At 36.3% G+C, this 20906-nt stretch overlaps 1 protein-coding gene across 3 annotated transcripts in view; it reads right to left on the bottom strand.

Moving 5' to 3' along the window:
• Positions 1 to 20906, bottom strand: part of BRINP3 (BMP/retinoic acid inducible neural specific 3) — a 461826-nt gene that overhangs the window by 229921 nt on the left and 210999 nt on the right. For all 3 annotated transcript variants that reach the window (XM_020873239.2, XM_020873241.2, XM_020873240.2), the window contains exon 3: positions 2706 to 2896. In XM_020873239.2, the coding sequence (XP_020728898.2) occupies positions 2706 to 2896 (191 nt within the window). The remainder of the gene's footprint in view (positions 1 to 2705; positions 2897 to 20906) is intronic.

The following is a 20906-nucleotide window of genomic DNA, read 5'->3' on the forward strand; positions in this document are numbered from 1 at the left end:
AAAGAATCAGTTTTCACAAATTATGGGGATATTTTTTGTCACTGTTTTGCCATCAACACGGCTGTAATAACAGCAATTACATAAATGCATGGCTTGTTTATGGCACTTAACACTAATCTTCCCATGACCCTGTCACATAGGTGTTGCTCTCCCCCATTTTTCCTTAACAACAACAAAAAAAAAACCTAAAAAGCAGTGAAGCTACTTGTTTCTAAGGCCTCACAATTGGTTTAAAATAAAAAAGGAGTCAGGATTCAACACCAGGCTAGTCTGATCTCTTTATCTCGTTATTTTAGTATTATTTATTTATGGAGGAAGGTAATGGAGAGAGAATGTGCATTACAGCTAAACTTTTCTGCCTGCCTGGACTGCCTCTGTCTTCTACATTTCATCCTCAGGCTTCCATGGCAGACTTGCTTCTTTAGTGTGTCCAGGGGTCTCTCCTTCTTCACCCTTCTCATGCCTGGTTCACCTGCTCTCCCTCTCATCCTGATTCTCTCCAATTCTGAATCTATTGGTTTATCTGACCCATTCCGGCTCCATGGATTCACCTCTTTCATTCAGTCTTCTTCCTGAATTAGACCTCAATTATCCTCTTTCATATATTTCATCATTTTGACATTTATCTAGTGGACTGGGCAGTCTCAGCTTCCTAGCAAAGTGTAGTTTCACTTATTCATTTAAAAATTTAACAAATATTTAAAGAGAACTTATTGTGTGCCCAGCACTACTATAATGTTGATTGAAAAAACTGCACAATGCAGAAGTTGAAAATTAAGTTTTATTTGGTGGACAAAATTAAGGACCTAAGCCCAGAAGATAGTCTCTGAGGTCACTCTGAGGGACTGCTCTGAAAAGAGAAGGGAGGAGTCAGGATACATAAGAGTTTTGCAACAAAAACCAGATAGTGGAACATCAAAAAATTATTATTAAAGCAAAGTTTAAAAAATTGAAAAAAGAAAGAAATTCAGGTTAATGAATTTAGCACTTTTCTATGTATGGGAAGATGCAAGAGTCTGTGCTAATTGAAATCATTCCTCTGATATGCACTTTAACTATCTAGGGCCAATATCCTCCTTTTTCTGTCAGGAATCCCATCAGGGTGCACAGCTGGGGTGATGCAGGGACTGATGGCTTGATGGCAACATGCTTTGTTCAGACATTAGCATTTTCCATACACAATAACTGTGGGGGGTAAATTGGTAACAAATACAGGTAAGATTCCTATCTTTAAGAAAATATGCAGGAATGACAGATGATAAACCAGGAAACATACAAATTTTTTTTACATAATAATAAACACTATGAAGAATGTAAAATGAGATCATGAAATAGTAGAGACTCTTGGTAGTCTATAGGCACTATTGCTGGTGGGAACATCAGTAATGTTACTCCCCTCTGAGAGTAACATTTGTGCAGAAAAATGTGAAGTTTCCTTGTGGCTGAAAAATCAAGCACAATAAGGCGAGTGGTCAGATGAGGTTTCAGATGAAAGCCAGTGGCGTATCATTCACATGGTGCCTTAAGAAACCACAGAAAGGCATTTGGATTTCATATCAAGCGGCTAATTGTAGGTTGAGTTAAAATAACTCAAGTTTTAAAAAGATGTGTGCAAAGGACAAACCTTAGGAGTAATCTAGAAGAAAAATGGTGGTCACTTGTATAGGGACAGTGGGGTGGGAGTCAGAAAAGAATTTGATACAGGATATATCCTGGAAAAATAAACTGATGTGACTTGGTGAGTCTGGACTGGCAGGAAATGGGGAAAATATATACATGCTCTAAGACAGGAAAAATAAAGAGCAGGTGGTCTTTCACACCACCTCACCATTAGTGTGAATCAGTCTGTCTGTCTTCCATACACTTCCTGAGAAATTGACAAGGGGGCAGGGAATCACTGTTTCCATGGTGATTCCTACCCAATTTTGTCCAATGGTTCTCTTTACAGGAAAGAGAAACATCAATTTTAAATGAAATATTTGGACATTATTTAAAGTCCTACAAAACATTACTAAATATATGGAATTCTGGTATACTTTTAAGTTTTAGAAAAGTGTCATTTTCTTCCTATTATCTCCCCCCAAATCATTTACATGTATTCAAACTACTGAATTATATATCACCATGATAAAACACATGTAATGATATTTAATCACATGGAGGAAGAAGTAACATTATTAATCTCTACTTTCATATTATGCATCTTCATTGATATTTATTTCAATGAAATACTTTCTTCATATCATATATCATATGATACTCTCTTCATATCATATATCGACCACCATCAGAAATGTTAAAATAGCTCTAAAAATGTAATTTTGGAATTTTAATTTTTTACTTCAGGACCTTTCCTGCTCTCTGTAAACAGAGTCCCATCTGTGACTAGATTGCTTATTATTCAAATTTAAACAAAATTTGGCACATCATCTTGCATTAGAGTATCATAACTATGCCTATATTTAGTCTATGTTATTAGTTTGTAAATTACCTTCAGGCAGAAACTAAGTGACAATCCTCTACCTCACCCTCGTGAACGCCATACAAGATATTTAGCAGTAATTCAATAAATGTGTTGATTAAGTTAATGAATGAAATCTAAGATTATTCAAACTGCAGCAATTTGAATGAACAAACACTTTTCCTTGACTTATACAGTTTTATGCACAAGCACACACAGGCACAAATATTTCAAAGAGTCGTACCTCCCAGAGTAGCAGAGAGCAAGAAATGTGTCCCATATTTCTTGATAAGATTTTCTGTGATTTGCTGAAGGGTAGGTCGACGTCCCAAAAGTCTTATGTTGCGGAAGAATTCAGGGGCAAGAGGCAGAGGGGAGCCAAGGAAATTTCTTCTCTCAACTGCAAGGTTATTTACTTTCCAGCGGCCAAACTCCCTGAAAAGCAAATTTATTTTTATTCATAAATACATAATCTATCTGAATGTTTTCATTTGAAAAGTTCACTTGGTGGTTTTGCTGGAGTCACTACATTACAATGATTTTTGCTTGTAACAATACTGCATGTGCTATGGGTAGGAGAAGCAATATTTATAACTTATGTAGCTGAGAATGACTACTCTGAAACCAAGTCGTGTAGAGGAAAAATAAACCACTTAAAGTAAACAGCTTCTACTGATTTTTTTCCTAAGGAATTATGCACTTATAAAAATGATTTCATTATGCATATAATATTAATGTAGAATTATTTTTTAAGAAGGAAACTAAAGCAATATTTTACTGTTTTCCAAAGGAAGTTGAAAAAAGATTAAATTTGTTTTTATCATTGATTCTCTTTCTATTCAGTTTAGATTGGAAACTTGTAAGACTTCAAGAATATTATGGAGCTGTAGAAGAATTTTTTAAAATATGATCAAAAAGGAAACTAGTTCTTGTAATAATTGTTGCTTACAGTATATTTTGAAACCCCAATTCAACTTAACCAGCAATTACTCAAGATGCAAAATGACTTTTAAGCTGGATTTGTTCAAATCAGAAAAATAGCAAATATGAATATAAAAGAATTATATAAAAATGTATACATTTATATTGAGTTAAAGCCAACTTAATAATATTTTAGAAAATGAATATGCTGAACTAGATTGCCTGATATCAACTATACAGATTTTTCTCCCCCTTCAGGAATGATCTGGTAAATCTGAAGTAGATTCCACAGAGATTTCCTTCTACTAAACTCACCTAGTTGTGTAATTTGACCCCGTTACTACTTAGCAAATAAAATGCTGATTAAATATTGTACAAATATGTGCCATATTTTTTTACATTTTTGCCTACAAAAGATACCTGTAATGCCCTACAAAAAAAAGTGCATGATAAAGATACATCTGTGAACCAGACTCTAAATGGAGTTCACATTCTAGAGATAGTTTTAAGAACAAACAAAGATGTTATATTTTAAACACACTCAGATTGTGGCAAGTGCTAGAAGGTACCACAGGCAGCCTATTGTGATGGTCCATAGGCAAGATGGCCCTATTTTATCATAAGTGACCAGAGAGGGCAACTCCAGAGAGGTGCCATTTGATACTTGGCCAATCTTTAAAGGGAAAATACAAGAGACTAGTTGTGGAGAGGCACAGAAAAGATTTACCCAGAATAATGAAGAATGGTAAATACTTCCAGGACCAAGAACCACGTCCCTGATGGAGTCTCTAACCATGAATCATTCATTCCTGCGACACACATTTGGCAGCCAAACAATCCATCCAGTCTTTTGGAAACTAATTACAAGAAAATATCCACTAAGGAATCTAGGTAAGACTAGCCTGAAAGTGGTCCCTTCAGTAAGATACAGCTGCTAGCACCTCTGTAAATCAGCAGATTCCCAACAACTTTAAATAGTATGATCATACCAATAGTTCTCAAACATCAAGATCTATGAATCACCTGGAGACTCCATCCCAGAGTTTCTGATTCACTAGGCCTCGGATGGGGTCAAGAGTTTGCATTTTCGACTAGCAATGCTAAAAACTGCTATTCCTGGGATCATGTTTTGAAGAAAACTACTGATTAGATCATTTGGTGTGTTGCTTTAAGTCAAATTTACTTTGAGTAAATTTTAAAACCCCTTTTCAGTAAATTTCAGGAATTTATTACTGGATTTATTACTTCATGTTTCCTCAGAAGAGAGTAAGAATGTTGTTATTATCTTCCCAAACCTGATTGATAACAGTAATTTCCTATTTCTTTTCATTTTGTAAGAGATTTATCTGAATTTATTTGTGCATGTGTGTGTTTGATATACATGTAGAGTATACAAATGGAAATATATATTCAAAATATTAAGGTTTTAGTGTTTTGTGACATAAGGTATACAATAAAACAGTGCTTCTAAAAGTTATTTATTAAACCATGATCTAAATCATAGTTGCTCATTAATTTCAAAACTTTACTTCCCAACAGTTACTTTTTAGTTGCTGAAAAGATTTTATAATTTTATCAAGGAGAGTAACATAGCTTGAACCTAAAGTTGTGGTGTATCTTTTTCAATGGTTTAAACGAACAGATTTTAAACTCATATGAATTGACAAATACTCATAAGTTAAGATACAAATTGCTAAGTGAAGTAATTGGACTTTAAATAGCCAATACAATTTTTGATGGTGATTTTTTTTATAACCTGTACAAACTCTTTCTAAATTGCTATTTCTTGCTAGATGACTGTAGGTAAATGCATAGTGGAAGACTGCAATCCCAGCCTCCATTATTTTTCTGACAATTAGTCAATGTATACCACCAACACATGATCAGTACCAACCCATGATCTATTCTGACCTGAAATATTTGCAACTTTCTTTAGCTTATTCTTCTTAAATTTAAGTCATTTCTGAACTCAGCTTATGACATTAATTTAACAAGAAAATTTACTAATTGTTTGCTACTTATTGTAGCTACCAGAAATCTTGCTAGTAATATAGATGAATAGAAGAAAACCTCTGACCTCAAGGGTTCCAAAATATTACTAAGTGAAGTATAACATGAATGAATAAATTGCAAAACCTTCACAATGTGCAAAAACACAAGTGGGACAATAACTTAATGAGCATAACCCCTCGGCCCAATTCCTTGATATAAATGTTACTAATCTAACTCATTTCGAATATGTTTTGCCTTCCCATAGATATGCACACCTCACATGGCTATTAAGAGTTGAAGACTATGGACAATCTTCCAGGCAGTTTTCTAAATCTTATCAGATGCTTTTTATTACCTCAGTCTGTTAACACCGATCATGTTTATGGTCTCAATTCACCTTTCAACATTTCAGTGGGACAAAACACTTTGCCATACCAGCAGGTTCATTTATTCTGTCATACAGCACCAAGAGTAAAGGACAAACCCTTTGGGAGTGTCACCAAATACTAAAACTAAACTAAACTAAATAAATAAGTGAATTAAAAAAAAAAAGGATTATTAGTAACTGCAGTAAATTGTTTTAATTTTCAAAGCTTTAACTTCTTCTCCTAGTTTTTTTTAATATTTTTCATATAAAGAATGAAATATTATACTTTCTATTATTTGCATAGAAAACACAAATATTGGTGTGAGATCTGAGGTCTCTCATTGCTATTCACATTTTGCTTGTATTGTAATGATATATGATCACCGCTATGATCTCTATAAATTTTTGGTGAAAACCTACTTAGAACATACTGAACTCATCCTCAGAAGTGGTGATAAGAGCACTTCACGTAAAGGAAATAATCTCTGGACAATTAAGTACCATACTCTGAGCAGTAGACACAGATATGAATTCAAATAATGTGTCTCTTTCACCTGAGCACAAGTATGATTGCATTTATTGGTGTTCTTCCAAGTCAGTGTGGCCATGTAGCTTACTGTGATCAAAAAAGTGTGAGCTGTAGGTTAGCCTGGACAATCAGCTTGGAACCCTGGTCAAGAAAGATGTTTTAAACACCTATCCTTCAACCACTGGACCTGTACCTTCTTAGGATGGACAGGAGCATGAAGTGAAAAGAGAGCTTGTCATGTAAGCTACCAAGATTGTTACAGAGCTGGTTATTTCTTTGCTTGCTTTCTAGCAATACCATGGCTGAAATCAAGTATTTTAAACTTGGCGTAACTTGAGAAGACAAGAAGGAACTAATGATTGTACATGAATTAGAAATTTATGGGCACAGTTTTTGTTTTTTTTTGTTTTTTCTTTCCTGAAGAAAAAATTCACTTCAATTGGAAGTAGACCATGCATTCATTAAATTTTGGAAAAACAAAGTAATAGAGTGCTGAATTGAAAACATCCTGTCTGATAAGACTATCATAAGAGCATTTTACCTAAAGGCATCTCAGGATTCTATCCAGATGCATTATGTTTATATTAAATAAGAAGATTGTTATATCTAACTAAGTGCTGTATTCTACCTGAAGCCTTCATAGAACATAAATGTCATCTCATATAACTTTTGGAAGTCTTTAAGTGACATCAGCACAATCATCATTGTTTAGTGTAACTCAGCCCCTTTATAAGCACCACTATTTTGTAGAACACACAATAGGATTATAACCAGTTCAGCCAGAACATTACTTTGAAATTGTTTTCTTTGGCTTTAAGGTGCCTACATTAGTTGATTAGAGTTGCATGTTTGCTGCTAAAAATTCTGACTTGCAAGCATCATTTATTATGTGTGTCCCTATAACATTTACTTTTCTACAACCATATTTATTATAATTTTATCCCTACCCCTCTCATAAAAAAGATTAGAAAACCTGAATGACATCAACAAATTCCATTTAAATAATGGTTACATCATTGCCACATTGCCATTGACCTTTCTTATTTGTATTTACATTCTGTGTGAATACATAAATGTACTCAGTACACTTGACTTGCACTTATACTTGACTTACCATTAACAATCATGCTTTCTTTAAAGATGGTAATGATAACCCTATGTGCAAAACAGAAAAAGAGACACAGATGTACAGAACAGAATTTTGGACTCTGTGGGAGAAGGCGAGGGTGGGATGTTCTGAGAGAACAGCATCGAAACATGTATATTATCTAGGGTGAAACAGATCACCAGCCCAGGTTGGATGCATGAGACAAGTGCTCGGGCCTAGTGCACTGGGAAGACCCAGAGGGATCGGGTGGAGAGGGAGGTGGGAGGGGGGATCGGGATGGGGAATACATGTAAATCCATGGCTGAATCATGTCAATGTATGGCAAAAACCACTACAATATTGTAAAGTAATTAGCCTCCAACTAATAAAAATAAATAGAAAAACAAACAATCATGCTTTCTCTAAAATTACACATGTATACTTGGTTCCTGAAAAATACAGAATCTGCCACGGTTGATGTTAGATATTTTGTACTCACTACCAAAGGAAGGGCAAAGTAAAAATATTAATCAAATGAGTTTATACATTTGCTGAAAAGGTTTATCTTTAACTGCTAATTTACACTAAATAAAGTTGTTTTGTGAAGTCCTAAAACCTATTATTACATTACTTTTCATGATAATACATTTGTTGGCTTGAAATTTTAATTCTGTCAATAGTCATTAAAAATTGCAGACACAACAGAATATTGAAACAAAATATATTACCCAAGCAGTAATGTGTGGACAAATCTAGCCTAAGAATTGTAAATTAACTTGCCAATCTTTAGCAGCAATAACCTTCTAATTGCATCTGTAAAATCATACTGATCTTAAGAAAGGCCGCTAATAATAACTGGTCTCCCATAATTCTATTATGTGTAATCGTTATATATAAAACTGGCTTTTTTTAAAGTTCTTTCAGAGGAGTTTCCACATCTCACAAATGATGCTATTTTCCATTTGGCCAGAACAAGGGAAATGTTGCTAATGGCCTGAATAATAGTAGATTTGAGGCCAGTTTTCTAAAAGCAACTGAATGCTGAGAAGTTGGCAGGATAGAGAATCCATTCTCTTTCACCCTCCTGCCCCTTAATACACTGATACTTTCTCTTTTTTTTAACAGTAGCAGGGTTTTTAAAGCTTGGGAGGTATTTTAATATGAAGCTATGAATTTAGAAGAATGAATCTATTAAAAAATATTGGAAGAAAGGCATAATCACAAATATGACTTATGTGAAATGTTTGCATGCAGGGTTTTTGAGAAACATCATTAATGACTATTGTATTTTGAATAAGCTGCCAAATGTAGAGCAGATTGTTTGTGCTGTGCTAAGTTGCTTCAGTCGTGTCTGACTCTTTGCGACCCCATGGACCGTAGCCCGCCAGGCTCCTCTGTAGATGGGACTCTCCAGGCAAGAGTACTGGAGTGGGTCTCCATGCCCTCCTCCAGGGGATCTTCCTGACCCAAGACTTGAACCATGTCATTAAAATCTCCTGCATTGGTAGGCAGATTCTTTACCACTAGCTCCATCTGGGAAGCCCTCAGAGTAGAATGAAGACCAATTATCATGATTGCAACAAGCATTACCCATTCCAGTAAAACAATAAGAATTCATTGTATTAACAGCTGTAGCCTCTTGACTATACTACTGAGTATATAAGATCTGGATGGGGTTACTGAGAAATTTTTAAGAATAGTCTGGTTTGTGGCTACTAATGTATTTTTCTAATTCTTAAAATATGTTACATTTTTAGGGCTATGAAATACTGAAAATGATTTAATTTTATCTTGAAAGTGAGTGAAAGTGAAGTCGCTCAGTCGTGTCCGACTCTTTGCGACCCCATGGACTGCAGCCCACCAGGCTCCTCAGTCCACGGGATTTTCCAGGCAAGAGTACTGGAGAGGGTTGCCATTTCCTTCTCCAGGGGATCTTCCCAACCCAGGGATCAAACCTGGGTCTCCTGCATTGCAGGCAGACACTTTACCACCTGAGCCATCAGGGAAGCCACACTTTTAAATTATTTTCAGTAGTTTAATAGAGATTTGAATCAAAATTTAAGGAAAATACCACAGGTATCCCCCAAAGTAATTCATTTCATAGGACTGTAGTGGGACCACATGCTTATATGCCGATGTAGATACATACACAGGTGTGTGCTTAGTCATGTCCAACTCTGGGATCCCATGGACTGTAAACCACCAGGCTCCTCTGTCCATGGGGATTCTCCAGGCAAGAATACTGGAGTGGGTTGCCATGCCCTCCTGCAGGGGATCTTCCCAACCCAGGTCTCCCACATTGCAGGCAGATTCTTTACCATCTGATCCACCAGGGAAGCCCAAGAATACTGAAGTGAGTAGTCTATCCCTTCTCCAGGGGATATTCCCAACCCAGGAATTGAACCGGGGTCTCCTGCATTGCAGGTGGATTCTTTACTAGCTGAGCTACTGGGGAAGCCCATATATGTGTCTGTGTGTATATATATATACACATATACACATGGGTTTATGTATGTATATGTATAAATATATGGATTTATTATTCATTTTTAAATTAAACCATTCTTTTGAAGAGACGTTAGCAAACATTTTGATGTAAAAAATAAACATACATGGTGCTAACGAATGACTTTCTAAGTTGAAAGAGGGAATGATTTAACAAGCAAAAGCTTTCTTTCTAAATTTTGGAAATATAGTTTAACATCTGTTACATCTCATCACAATTATTCCTCAATCACATTCATGTAATTACACAGATTTCATAATTATTGATCAGTGTAGATAAGAGACAAACAGAACTGAGCTAAAATAAAATGTCTACTTGATTCTCTGTGAAAATAAGCAACAAACAAATACAAATGTCTTTCTTTGAAAATTATAATTACAAAATTAATTATTTATTTTGAATAATGAGTCAAAATTTACATTTCTTACATAAATTTAAATATTTTAGGAACTAATATTAGTCTTTCAAAGGAGAATAGATTTAAGAGTCAGCTAAAGTTTCAAATTGAATTTTCACCAATTTAGTTCACAAAATTCAAAGGTATGTACATTTTCGCAAATTCTTAACCTGTGATGTAAAGTCATTTAATTTATAAGTCTATGTTTGATAATACTGCCTCTGTAGAGTTTTTACAGAAGAAAAATTTGTAACAATTAACTGAGATGGTGCAAGGAGCAGAATTTACTTCTTAGTAAATTTTGTCGTGTGCACCCTTGTGAAGTCACAGATTTTTGTCCCAGCCAGCCCTTGGTGGCTCAGTGGTTAAGAATATGCCTGGCAATGCAGGAGGGGTGGGTTCGATCCCTGGGTCAGGAAGATCTCCTGGAGAAGGAAAAGGCAACCCACTCCAGTATTCTTGCTTGGGAAATCCCATGGACAGTGGAGCCTGCTAGGCTACAGTCCATGGGGTCATAAAAGAGTAGGACATGACTTAGCAACTAAAGAACAAAAACATAAATATGAATCAAGGTAATGTGCTTTAGTAAAGTTAATGAGAAAAAATTAGGGCTTGCCAGGTGGCTCAGTGGTAAAAAATCCTCCTGCCAATGCAAGAGCCACAGGAGAAGCAGCTTCAAACCTTGGGTTGGGAAGATACCCCAGAGGAGGAAATGGCAATTCACTCTAGTATTCTTTCCTGGGAAATTCCATGAACAGAGAGGTCTGGCAGACATGACTGAAGCAACTGAACATGTATACAATAAGTAAAATTAATAAAAAGAATTTTAAAATAAGACTACACTCAGTTCAGTTCAGCTTAATCGCTCAGTTGTGTCTGACTCTTTGTGACCCCAAGGACCACAGCACGCCAGGTGGCCTCCCTGTCCATCACCAACTCCTGGAGTCTACCCAAACTCATGTTCACCGAGTTGGTGACGCCATCCAACCATCTCATCCTCTGCCTACACTCAAAGAATCTGCAAATTATTTTTCTTGGTCCAAACACAGATTAATAAATGCTCCTTAGAAAGAATACATGTGAAAAGAATAGTTACCTGCTAACAAAAAATCAATTTGTGGTTTGATAATTTATTAAATATTTAAGAATTTCATTGAGATTTCTTCATGATGGTATACACTCTGCCTTAAACATTGGATCAAACATTCATAGACCATGAATTATGACAAGGTGAGTAATAAATCAAATATCTGAACTTGCAATAAGTGAAAACTACATATACTTCTTCATTTCAAATAACCTACAAGTTGTGTTCAAAAATGCAAGATCAAGGACTTTTTTTTATTAACTAAATTCTTAGAGACAGTGAAAACAAATTTCTAATCTTTTCATGAAAATATCCCATAATAAAAATTATTTTAAAGTAGTAACTCAGTTTAATATAATATTTTTCCTATAATGTTTAAAATGCATTAAGTAAAACTTATTTAAGTGTTATGATTTTTCCCACATAGTAAAGGAAAATATAAGTGTGTTGTAGAAGGTCACAGGTTTTAAGATACATACAATTTAGTTCAATTTGCTATTAATTTTATGTCTTTCACATCCACATGTGAGGCTGGGTATGGTGTTTGATGACAAAATAAATTTTCAGAAAATGTATAATCTTAATTTTACAAGGTATAAATTACCCGTTTGCCCAAATTATAACCTTTCAGCTTGAATCAGACTTGAGTTGTCAGAATGCTGCTTTACATACAGAAAGCTTGTGAAATATAAACTGTAATGTTACCTTTCTCTGGATATTATCATCATAATCTAGAGATTACATACTGAAACATTTTCTATCAGACACTCAGTTCTCCTGTCTTCTATGCCTGGGATTCATATAAAATAAACTTGCAATATTTAAAACAGATAACCAAAAATGACCTACTATATAGTGCAGGGTACTCTGCTCAGTATTCTGTAATAACCTAAATGGTAAAAGAACATGAAAAGACTAGCTAGATGTGTATGTATAACTGAATCATTTTGCAGTACACCTGAAACTAACACAATGTTAATCAACTATATAAACGTGTCAGAAAAAAATAAAAATAATTGTAATATCACCCACTATGTACACCCTTCAAAAACATCAATAACACATGAGAAGATTGCTGTCTTATCTGCTCTTCCAACCCTGTCTTCTGCTAATTCAAGTCCTCTTGCTCTGTGTATTTTTATTAATAGCATAGATTTCTTTCATAGTACTAAACATATTTATCTTTGTGGTTACTCAGTTCACATCTGCCTCTTCCATTATACAATAAGCTGCACATAGATGTAGGTTACACCTTGTTTCTATAATTATTTACTCTTAAGCCTCATATCCATGATCCATGCTAGTTGCTCAATAAATACATACTGAGTCAACAAAGGAGTGAATGTCATCATGTGAGCTAAGATGAAATAAACACCTAAAGTAAGAAAAAAGATGAATTTTCTGACTTATGAGTGCATACCCTGGCTAAAGCTTCTAAAAACCAATCTCACGGGAAGAATGCGTTTCTCAGTTGAACTCTTTGAGTGTTCAAATGACGGTGGGAGGTTAGGAGTTAACTATGTACTTTTAATTGAGAATTGCTAAGAACTAGGTAAAGATCTACTCCTAGTAAAAGTCAAAACAGATATCTGAATGTTGAGAAAGATGCTATCATTGTCCATGAGTGCAATAGGAGTCTTGGTATCAGTTATAACAGGATTTTCAATCTGTTGTCAACCTAAAGGCAAGGAAAAGACACTGATTGTACAAAATCAATTTCCATCTTGCTAGGGGATAGATAAATATATAAAACACACTTTGACTAGTAATAAAATATAAGTTGCTTTTATTCATTAATAGGCAATAAGTTTAAAGTTTGACCTGTAAGAAGTAAAATTTTCATATTAATGATATACTTGAAATTTTTATTGTCAAATAACATTTACCTCAAGATAGAATTAGAAAGGATGCTTAATTAGACTTGTGTTTAAAGTAACTAAGCCATGAGATTTAAACTATTCCACTGTAAAATATATATGATCATCTTATCTTCCTTTGATAAATGAGAGGATTTTGGTGTTTATTTCTCTAGGGATGTATACCTAACAATAGCTTGAATCCAGGGAACTTGACACCAAAAGTATTGACCTTAACTTCTTTATAGATTAATAGCTACTTTGTTCGAAAGATGGATTTTAATAATAATAAACAATGTCTTTGTGTTTGAGTGTGTGTTTGTATTTATGTGTGTGGGGATCATATAAGGGATTATATGCTAAAAGAGAGGAGGAGAGATAGAAAAAAATATATATGTAGAGAGAGAGAGGTGAGAAGGAAAGAAATTGGGAGAAGATTATCAATCAAATGGGGAGGAAGATAATAAATATTAATATAAATTATTGTAGTAGAAGCAAAATGCTGACTATGGATTAATCATATTTTGTCCTGACTAAACATCGATCCAAGAAACAAAAAAATGTAAATATCTATTTGGTAGAAGGAGCTTAAAAAACTCTTGGGACTAATTCACATTTCTCAGAAGAGGATGGTAGTGTTGTAGGAACTGAATGATTAAAGAGGTGTATGCTCATTTGTTTTCTTAAGTCATACACTAAAGCCCAAAATCCAGTCTCAGGGTACAGAGAATAAAAGCCTCAGAGTGAGAAACACAGATAGGGAGAAAGAAAAGAGATCCTTTGATGGGCTCACCCAGCAGTGATGAAGGAATTCAAGGATAAAATTGGGAAGATGATGGAAAAAATCTGTTACAGCAACCAATAAGCTGAAGTCTATCAGTATGTACCTAATGCATAAGAAGGTTTCCAGAGTAGGATAAATTCCTATAAATCCACAGGGAAACTAAGATACCATGATAAAAGGTTAACATCACTGAACACAAATGAAGATACCCCAATCACAAGAAATAGACTTACACTATGTCTCATCACTTTGTGGGAACTGCTTGCACTGAAAAGTATGCATATAGAAAAAATAAGTTCATAAATATAATCTACTGATACTTAAAAAAATAAATGATGTCTCCACCTCAAAATGTGCTTAAAAAAAACAGAATGCTGGACTACTGAGTAGTACAGGGCAGTTACATTTGAGAAAACCTATCCAAGTGCTGAAAATATCTGGAGAGAAAGATATTCACAACAGAAAGAACCAACCAGGTGAGAACCAACCAGGTGTGCAACTTAGTTCATAGACAAAGTAAATGAACAAGCTGCATTCAATTACAATGCTAGCACACCTAGAGGGAGAACAGTTGAGTAGGATTCAGGGGGAAAACTGCTAAAAAATAAAACAAAAAACTTTCTAAAAAATGAAAGGCCAGAATGAAGGATACACCAGTGAAAGACAGTATTGGGGAACTATAACAACCACTGATGCTGAAGCTGAAACTCCAATACTTTGGCCACTTCCTGCGAAGAGTTGACTCATTGGAAAAGACCCTGATGCTGGGAGGGATTGGGGGCAGGAGGAGAAGGGGACGACAGAGGATGAGATGGTTGGACGGCATCACCGACTCGATGGGCATGAGTTTGAGTAAACTCCGAGAGTTGGTGATGGACAGGGAGGCCTGGCGTGCTGTAATTCATGGGGTCGCAAAGAGTCCGACATGGCTGAGCGACTGAAGTGAACTGAACTGAACTGAACAACCACTGAAAACGTCTTGAACACACATTATTACTTCATTATTGACTTCGAAAGAAAGGAAATCAATAGGTCTAAAATACCAATGAACCTAAAAGCCTATTATGGAGAGTCACTCTATGTGACCAAAGAAAATAGAAAATGAAAAGGTGAAATAGAATCTAGGGAGTACCTAATGAAAATTTCCCAGAATGAAGGAGAATGATAGATGAGTGTGGGTGGGGTAAAAATGAGGGTTTTATAGAGAAAAAAGGAAACAAATAAAAAGATTTACATCATTTTGAAAGGAGAAAACAAAACAAAAAAAAATACTCCTTAAATTTCATCTCAACAATACAGGCTTAAGGGAAATGCCAAACACTAGAAGTCTTATAAAGGAAAACATAGGAAAAATGCTCTTTGACATGCGCCACTTCTTAAAATAATGAAAATAAAAGAAAAATAAACAACCGGGACCTAATTAAACTTAAAAACTTCTGCACAGCAGAGGAAACCATAAACAAAATTAAAAGACAACCCTCAGAATGGAAGAAAATACTTGCAAATGAAGCAACAGACAAAGGATTTATCTCCAAAATATACAAGCAGCTTATGGGGCTCAATATCAAAAAAGCAAACAACCCAATGAAAAAATAGGTGAAAGATCTAAATAGGTATCTCTCCAAAGAAAACATACAGATGACCAAAATAAATGTGTAAAGATGCTCAAGATCACTAATTATTAGAGAAATGCAAATCAAAACTACAATGAGGTATCACCTCACACAGGTCAGAATGGCCATCATAAAAAAAAAAAAAATCTACAAATAATAAATGCTAGGGAGGATGTGGAGGAAAGGCAACCCTCCTACACTGTTGCTGGGAATGTAAATTGATACACCCACTGTGAAGGACAATATGGCAGTTCCTGGAAAAACGAAACATAGAACTACCGTGTACATGTACTTAGTTGCTAAGTCACGTCCGACTCTTTGCAACTGCATGGGCTGTAGCCCACCAAGTTCCTCTGTCCCTGGGATTTCCCAGGCAAGAATACTGGAGTAGGTCGCTGTTTCCTTCTCCAGGGGATCTTCCTAAACCAGGGATCGAACCCATGTCTGCTAAACTGGCAAGCAGATTCTTTACCACTGAGCCACTAGGAAAGCTCAGAACTACCATATGACCCAACAATCCTACTACTCAGCATATACCTGAGAAAACTGTACCTCAGAAAGACATAGGCACCCCAGTGTTCAACTGCAACACCAACTATTTATAATGCCCAGGACATGTAAGCAACCTGGAGGTCCATTAACAGATAAATGGATAAAGAAGATGTGGTACATATATACAGTGGTACATTAATCAGCCACAAAGGAAGGCAATTGAGTCAGTTGAAGTGATGTGGATGAACATAGAGTCTGTCATGCAGAGTAAAGTAAGTCAGAAAGAGTAAAACAAATCTCATATTTTAATGCATATATCCATGGAGTCGCAAAGACCATGGGGTCACGGGGTCGCAAAAGTGGGACATGACTGAGCGACTGAACTGAACTGAATGCATGTATATGGAATCTAGAAAGATGGTACAGATGAACTTATCTGCAGGGCAGGAAGAGAGACGCAGACATAAAGAACAAACTTGTAGACACAGGAGGGAATGAGAGGGGAGGACAAATTGAGAGAGTAACACTGACATATATACACTTCCATGAGCGAAATAGCTAGCTAGTGAGGAGCTACTGTATTGCACAGGGAGGCCAGCTCAGAGCCCTGTGCTGACCTAGGGGGTGGAATGGGGGGAGGAGAGGGAGGCTCAAGAGAGAGGGAACATATTTATACACATGGCTGACGCATGATGAAGTATAGCAGAAACTAACACAACATTATAAAGCAATTCGATTCCAAGGGAAAAAATGGGAAGGAAAACGCTTGTGGTTACCCATTTTCACTCCTTTTTCCCCCTTCTTAATATTTCAAAGTGCCTTCACTTATTATTTCATTCCTGTTTATAGAACTCTCTTCTAAAGTACATTTTATGCTGATAAAAATCTTTCTATTTCCCTCAATCTGATAATGCTTTGATTTTTCTTTTATTCCTAACAATTGCATAGATTTTGAGTAGATATTCAATTCTGGGTTGATACTTCTTTTCTTCCAACATTTGGAAAAAAAAAAAAAATCTGCTTCTATTTTTTTCTGATGCGAAATTTCCTGCATTTAAATTGAATTTCCCCAGGATGGTGTTATTCTCTTGTTGATTTGGAGATTTTTTTTTTTCTCTCTTTTGCCTTCAGAAGTTTAATATGATATGGCTTAGTGTATATCTTTCCACAGTTCCCTATTTAGGATTTGTTCAGCTTCTTGAATCAGGGGGATTATGTCTTTTGACAAACTTGAAAAGGTGCTATTTCTTTGAGTTCTTTTTCAGCCCTGCCATCTACCATCTAGGATTTCAGTGACATAAATGTTAGATATTTTGTTAAAGCTCCAAGGATTGCTGAGCTCTGTTCATTGTGTTTTATTATTGTTTGTTTTGGCTGAATTTATTTATTTTTCTTTGGAGGAGGTGATATATATATATATATATATATATATATATATATATATATATATTCAGATTAGGCAATGTCTTTTGTCTTTAAGTTCACAATTCTTTTTTCTCTTTCCCTATCATTTACTGTTACCCAGTCCATTGAGATTTTGCTTAAGAATATATCATATTTTAGGACAGTTTTAGGTTCACAGCAAAACTGTGGAAAGGTACAGAGATTTCCTATACATTCCCTAAGCCCCCACACAAATTGCCTCCCCCGTTATCAACATTACTTACCAGAGTGGTACATCTGTTGAAACTTATTAACCTACATTGATACATTTTACTCACTCAAAGTAACCCAGAGTCCATAGTTCATGTAAAGTTCACTTTGGGTATATTCTATGTGTTGGAAAAATGTATAATGACACGTATTCACCACAATAGTATTTTCACTGTCTTGAAAATATTCAGAGATTAGCATATTCATTTCTGTTCACAACCCCTGACAACATAGATCTTTCTACTGTCTCCATAGTTTTGTCTTTTCCAGAATTCCATATCTTTGAAAATTATAGGATGCAGACTTTATAGGTTGACTTCTTCCCCTTAATTATATGCCCATAATTTTCCTCCAAATTTTTTCATGGTTTGATAGCTCACTTACTTTTAGCACAGAAAAGCATTCCATTATCTGTATATCCATACCTACTGAAGGTCATCTTCAGTCAGTTCAGTTCAGTTCAGTTGCTCAGTCATGTCCAACTCTTTGAGACCCCATGAATTGCAGCACGCTAGGCCATCTGGCAGCTGACAGCATGCCAGTTGTCTATCACCAACTCCCAGAGTTCACCCAAACCCATGTCCATCGAGCAGTCATGCCATCCAGCCATCTCATCCTCTGCCGTCCCCTTCTCCTGCCCTCAATCCCTCCTAGCATCAGGGTCTTTTCCAATGAGTCAGCTCTTCTCATGAGGTGGCCAAAGTATTGTACTTTCGGCTTTAGCATCAGTCCATCCAATGAACACCCAGGACTGATCTCCTTTAGGACGGACAGGTTGGATCTCCTTGCAGTCCAAGGGACTCTCAAGAGTCTTCTCCAACACCACAGTTCAAAAGCATCAATTCTTCGGCACTCAGCTTTCTTCACCGTCCTATTCTCACATCCATACATGACCATTGGAAAAACCATAGCCTTCACTAGATGGACCTTTGTTGACAAAGTAATGTCTCTGCTTTTTAATATGCTGTCTAGGTTGGTCATAACTTTCCTTCCGAGGAGTAAGTGTCTTTTAATTTCCTGGCTGCAATCACCATCTGCAGTGATTTTGGAGCCCCCCAAAATAAAGTTTGACACTGTTTCCACTATTTCCCCATCTATTTCCCATGAAGTGATGGGATCAGATGCCATGATCTTAGCTTTCTGAATGCTGAGCTTTAAGCCAACTTTTTCACTCTCCTCTTTCACTTTCATCAAGAGACTTTTTAGTACCTCTTCACTTTCTGCTATAAGGGTGGTGTCATCTGTATATCTGAGGTTATTGATATTTCTCCCGGCAATCTTGATTCCAGCTTGTGCTTCTTCCAGCCCAGCGTTTCTCATGATGTACTCTGCGTATAAGTTAAATAAGCAGGGTGACAAAATACAGCCTTGACGTACTCCTTTTCCTATTTGGAACCAGTCTGTTGTTCCATGTCCAGTTCTAACTGTTGTTTCCTGACGTGCATACAGTTTTCTCAAGAGGTAGGTCAGGTGGTCTGGTATTCCCATCTACTTCAGAATTTTCCACAGTTTATTGTAATATTGGCATCTTAGAGTAAACTAGGAAGCATTTCTTCTGTTTCTGTTCTCAGAAAGATAGGTATTGTGGAGAACTGATGATTTCTTCCTCAAATGTTTAGCATAATTCACCAAAGAATACATCTGAACTTTGTGCTGTCAGTTTTCAAAGGTTATTAGGGATTGTTTCAGTTCATTTAACAGATATAGACCTATTCAGTCTGACTGTATTTTCTTGTGTGTGATTTTTCTGCCTGCTTGATCTGCCCATTTCTCATAGAAGAATGTTAAGATCTACTGAGTTTCTGAAATCAACTTTTGTATTTTTCCATTGATAATTTTCCATTATTTTAAAATATTTTTCTTCTTTTTACATAATCTTCTTCAAGAGTAAGTGGGCCATCTTTTAAGAAACAACATCATTAGCAAAAGTCCAGATTGCACAGACAGTTCTGAGCGCCCCCCGCCTCGCCACCCCACCTCCATGCCCCTAGCCCTCTCAGGCCACAAACTTCCAATATCCAGACCGAAGGCTGGCCTCAGATTGTAGTTTTTCACATTGCCACCAGAGGGCGCCAAAACTAGCCCATCACAAAGTAATGGCCTGGTAAGGAGAAGGAAGCGATTTTAACGACTTTTGTTGTTTTCTGTTGCTCAGTCCTGTCTGACACTTTGCCACCCCATGGACTGCAGCAGGCCAGACCTCTCTATAAATAGTGAAGGCCTCTGTCCTTCACTGTTTCCCAGAGTTTGCTTGAGACTCACATCCATTGAGTCGGTGATGCCATCCAAGGATCTCGTCCTCTGTCATCCCCTTCTCCTCCCAGCTTCATTCTTTTCCAGAATCGGGGTCTTTTCCAACAGGTCAGCTCGTCACATCAAGTGGCAAAAGTATCAGAGCTTCACCGGCAGCATCAATCCTTCCAATGAATATTCAGGGTTGAATTCCTTTACGATTGATTGATTGGTTTGATCTTGCAGTCCAAAGGACTCCCAAGAGTCTTATCCAGCACCACAATTGGAAGGCATCGATTCCTCGGTGCTCAGCCTTTTTTATTGTCCAGATCTAACAGCTGTACATGACTACTGGAAAACCATAACTTTGACTAGGCAAAACTTTGTAGGCAAAGTAATGTCTCTGTTTTTTAATACACTGTCTAGGTTTATCATAGTTTTTCTTTGAAGGAGCAAGTGTCTTTTAATTTCATGGCTGCAACCACCGTCCACAGTGATTTTGAAGCCCAGGAAAATAAAGTCAGTCTTTGTTTCCACTGTTTTCCCATCTACTTGCCATGAAGTGATGGGACCGGATGCCATGATCTTCATTTTTTGAATGTTGAGTTTTAAGCCAGCTTTTTCACTCTCCTCTTTCACCTTCAAAAAGAGACTCTTTAATTCCTCTTCACTTTCTGCCTAAGGGTGGTATCATCTTTATATCTGAGGTTATTGATATTTCTCCCTGCAATCTTGATTCTAGATTGGATTTCATCCAGCCTGGCATTTCTCAAGATGTACTCTGCATGTAAGTTAAATAAGCAGGGTGACAATATACAGCCTTGACGTACTTCTTTCCCAATTTGGAACCAGTCTGTTGTTCCATGTCCAGTTCTAACTGTTGCTTCCTGACCTTCCTGCAGGTTTCTCAGGAGGCAGGTATGGTGGTC

This window comes from Odocoileus virginianus, chromosome 11 (assembly GCF_023699985.2).
Source record: "Odocoileus virginianus isolate 20LAN1187 ecotype Illinois chromosome 11, Ovbor_1.2, whole genome shotgun sequence".
In the NCBI taxonomy this organism is placed as follows: Eukaryota; Metazoa; Chordata; class Mammalia; order Artiodactyla; family Cervidae; genus Odocoileus; species Odocoileus virginianus.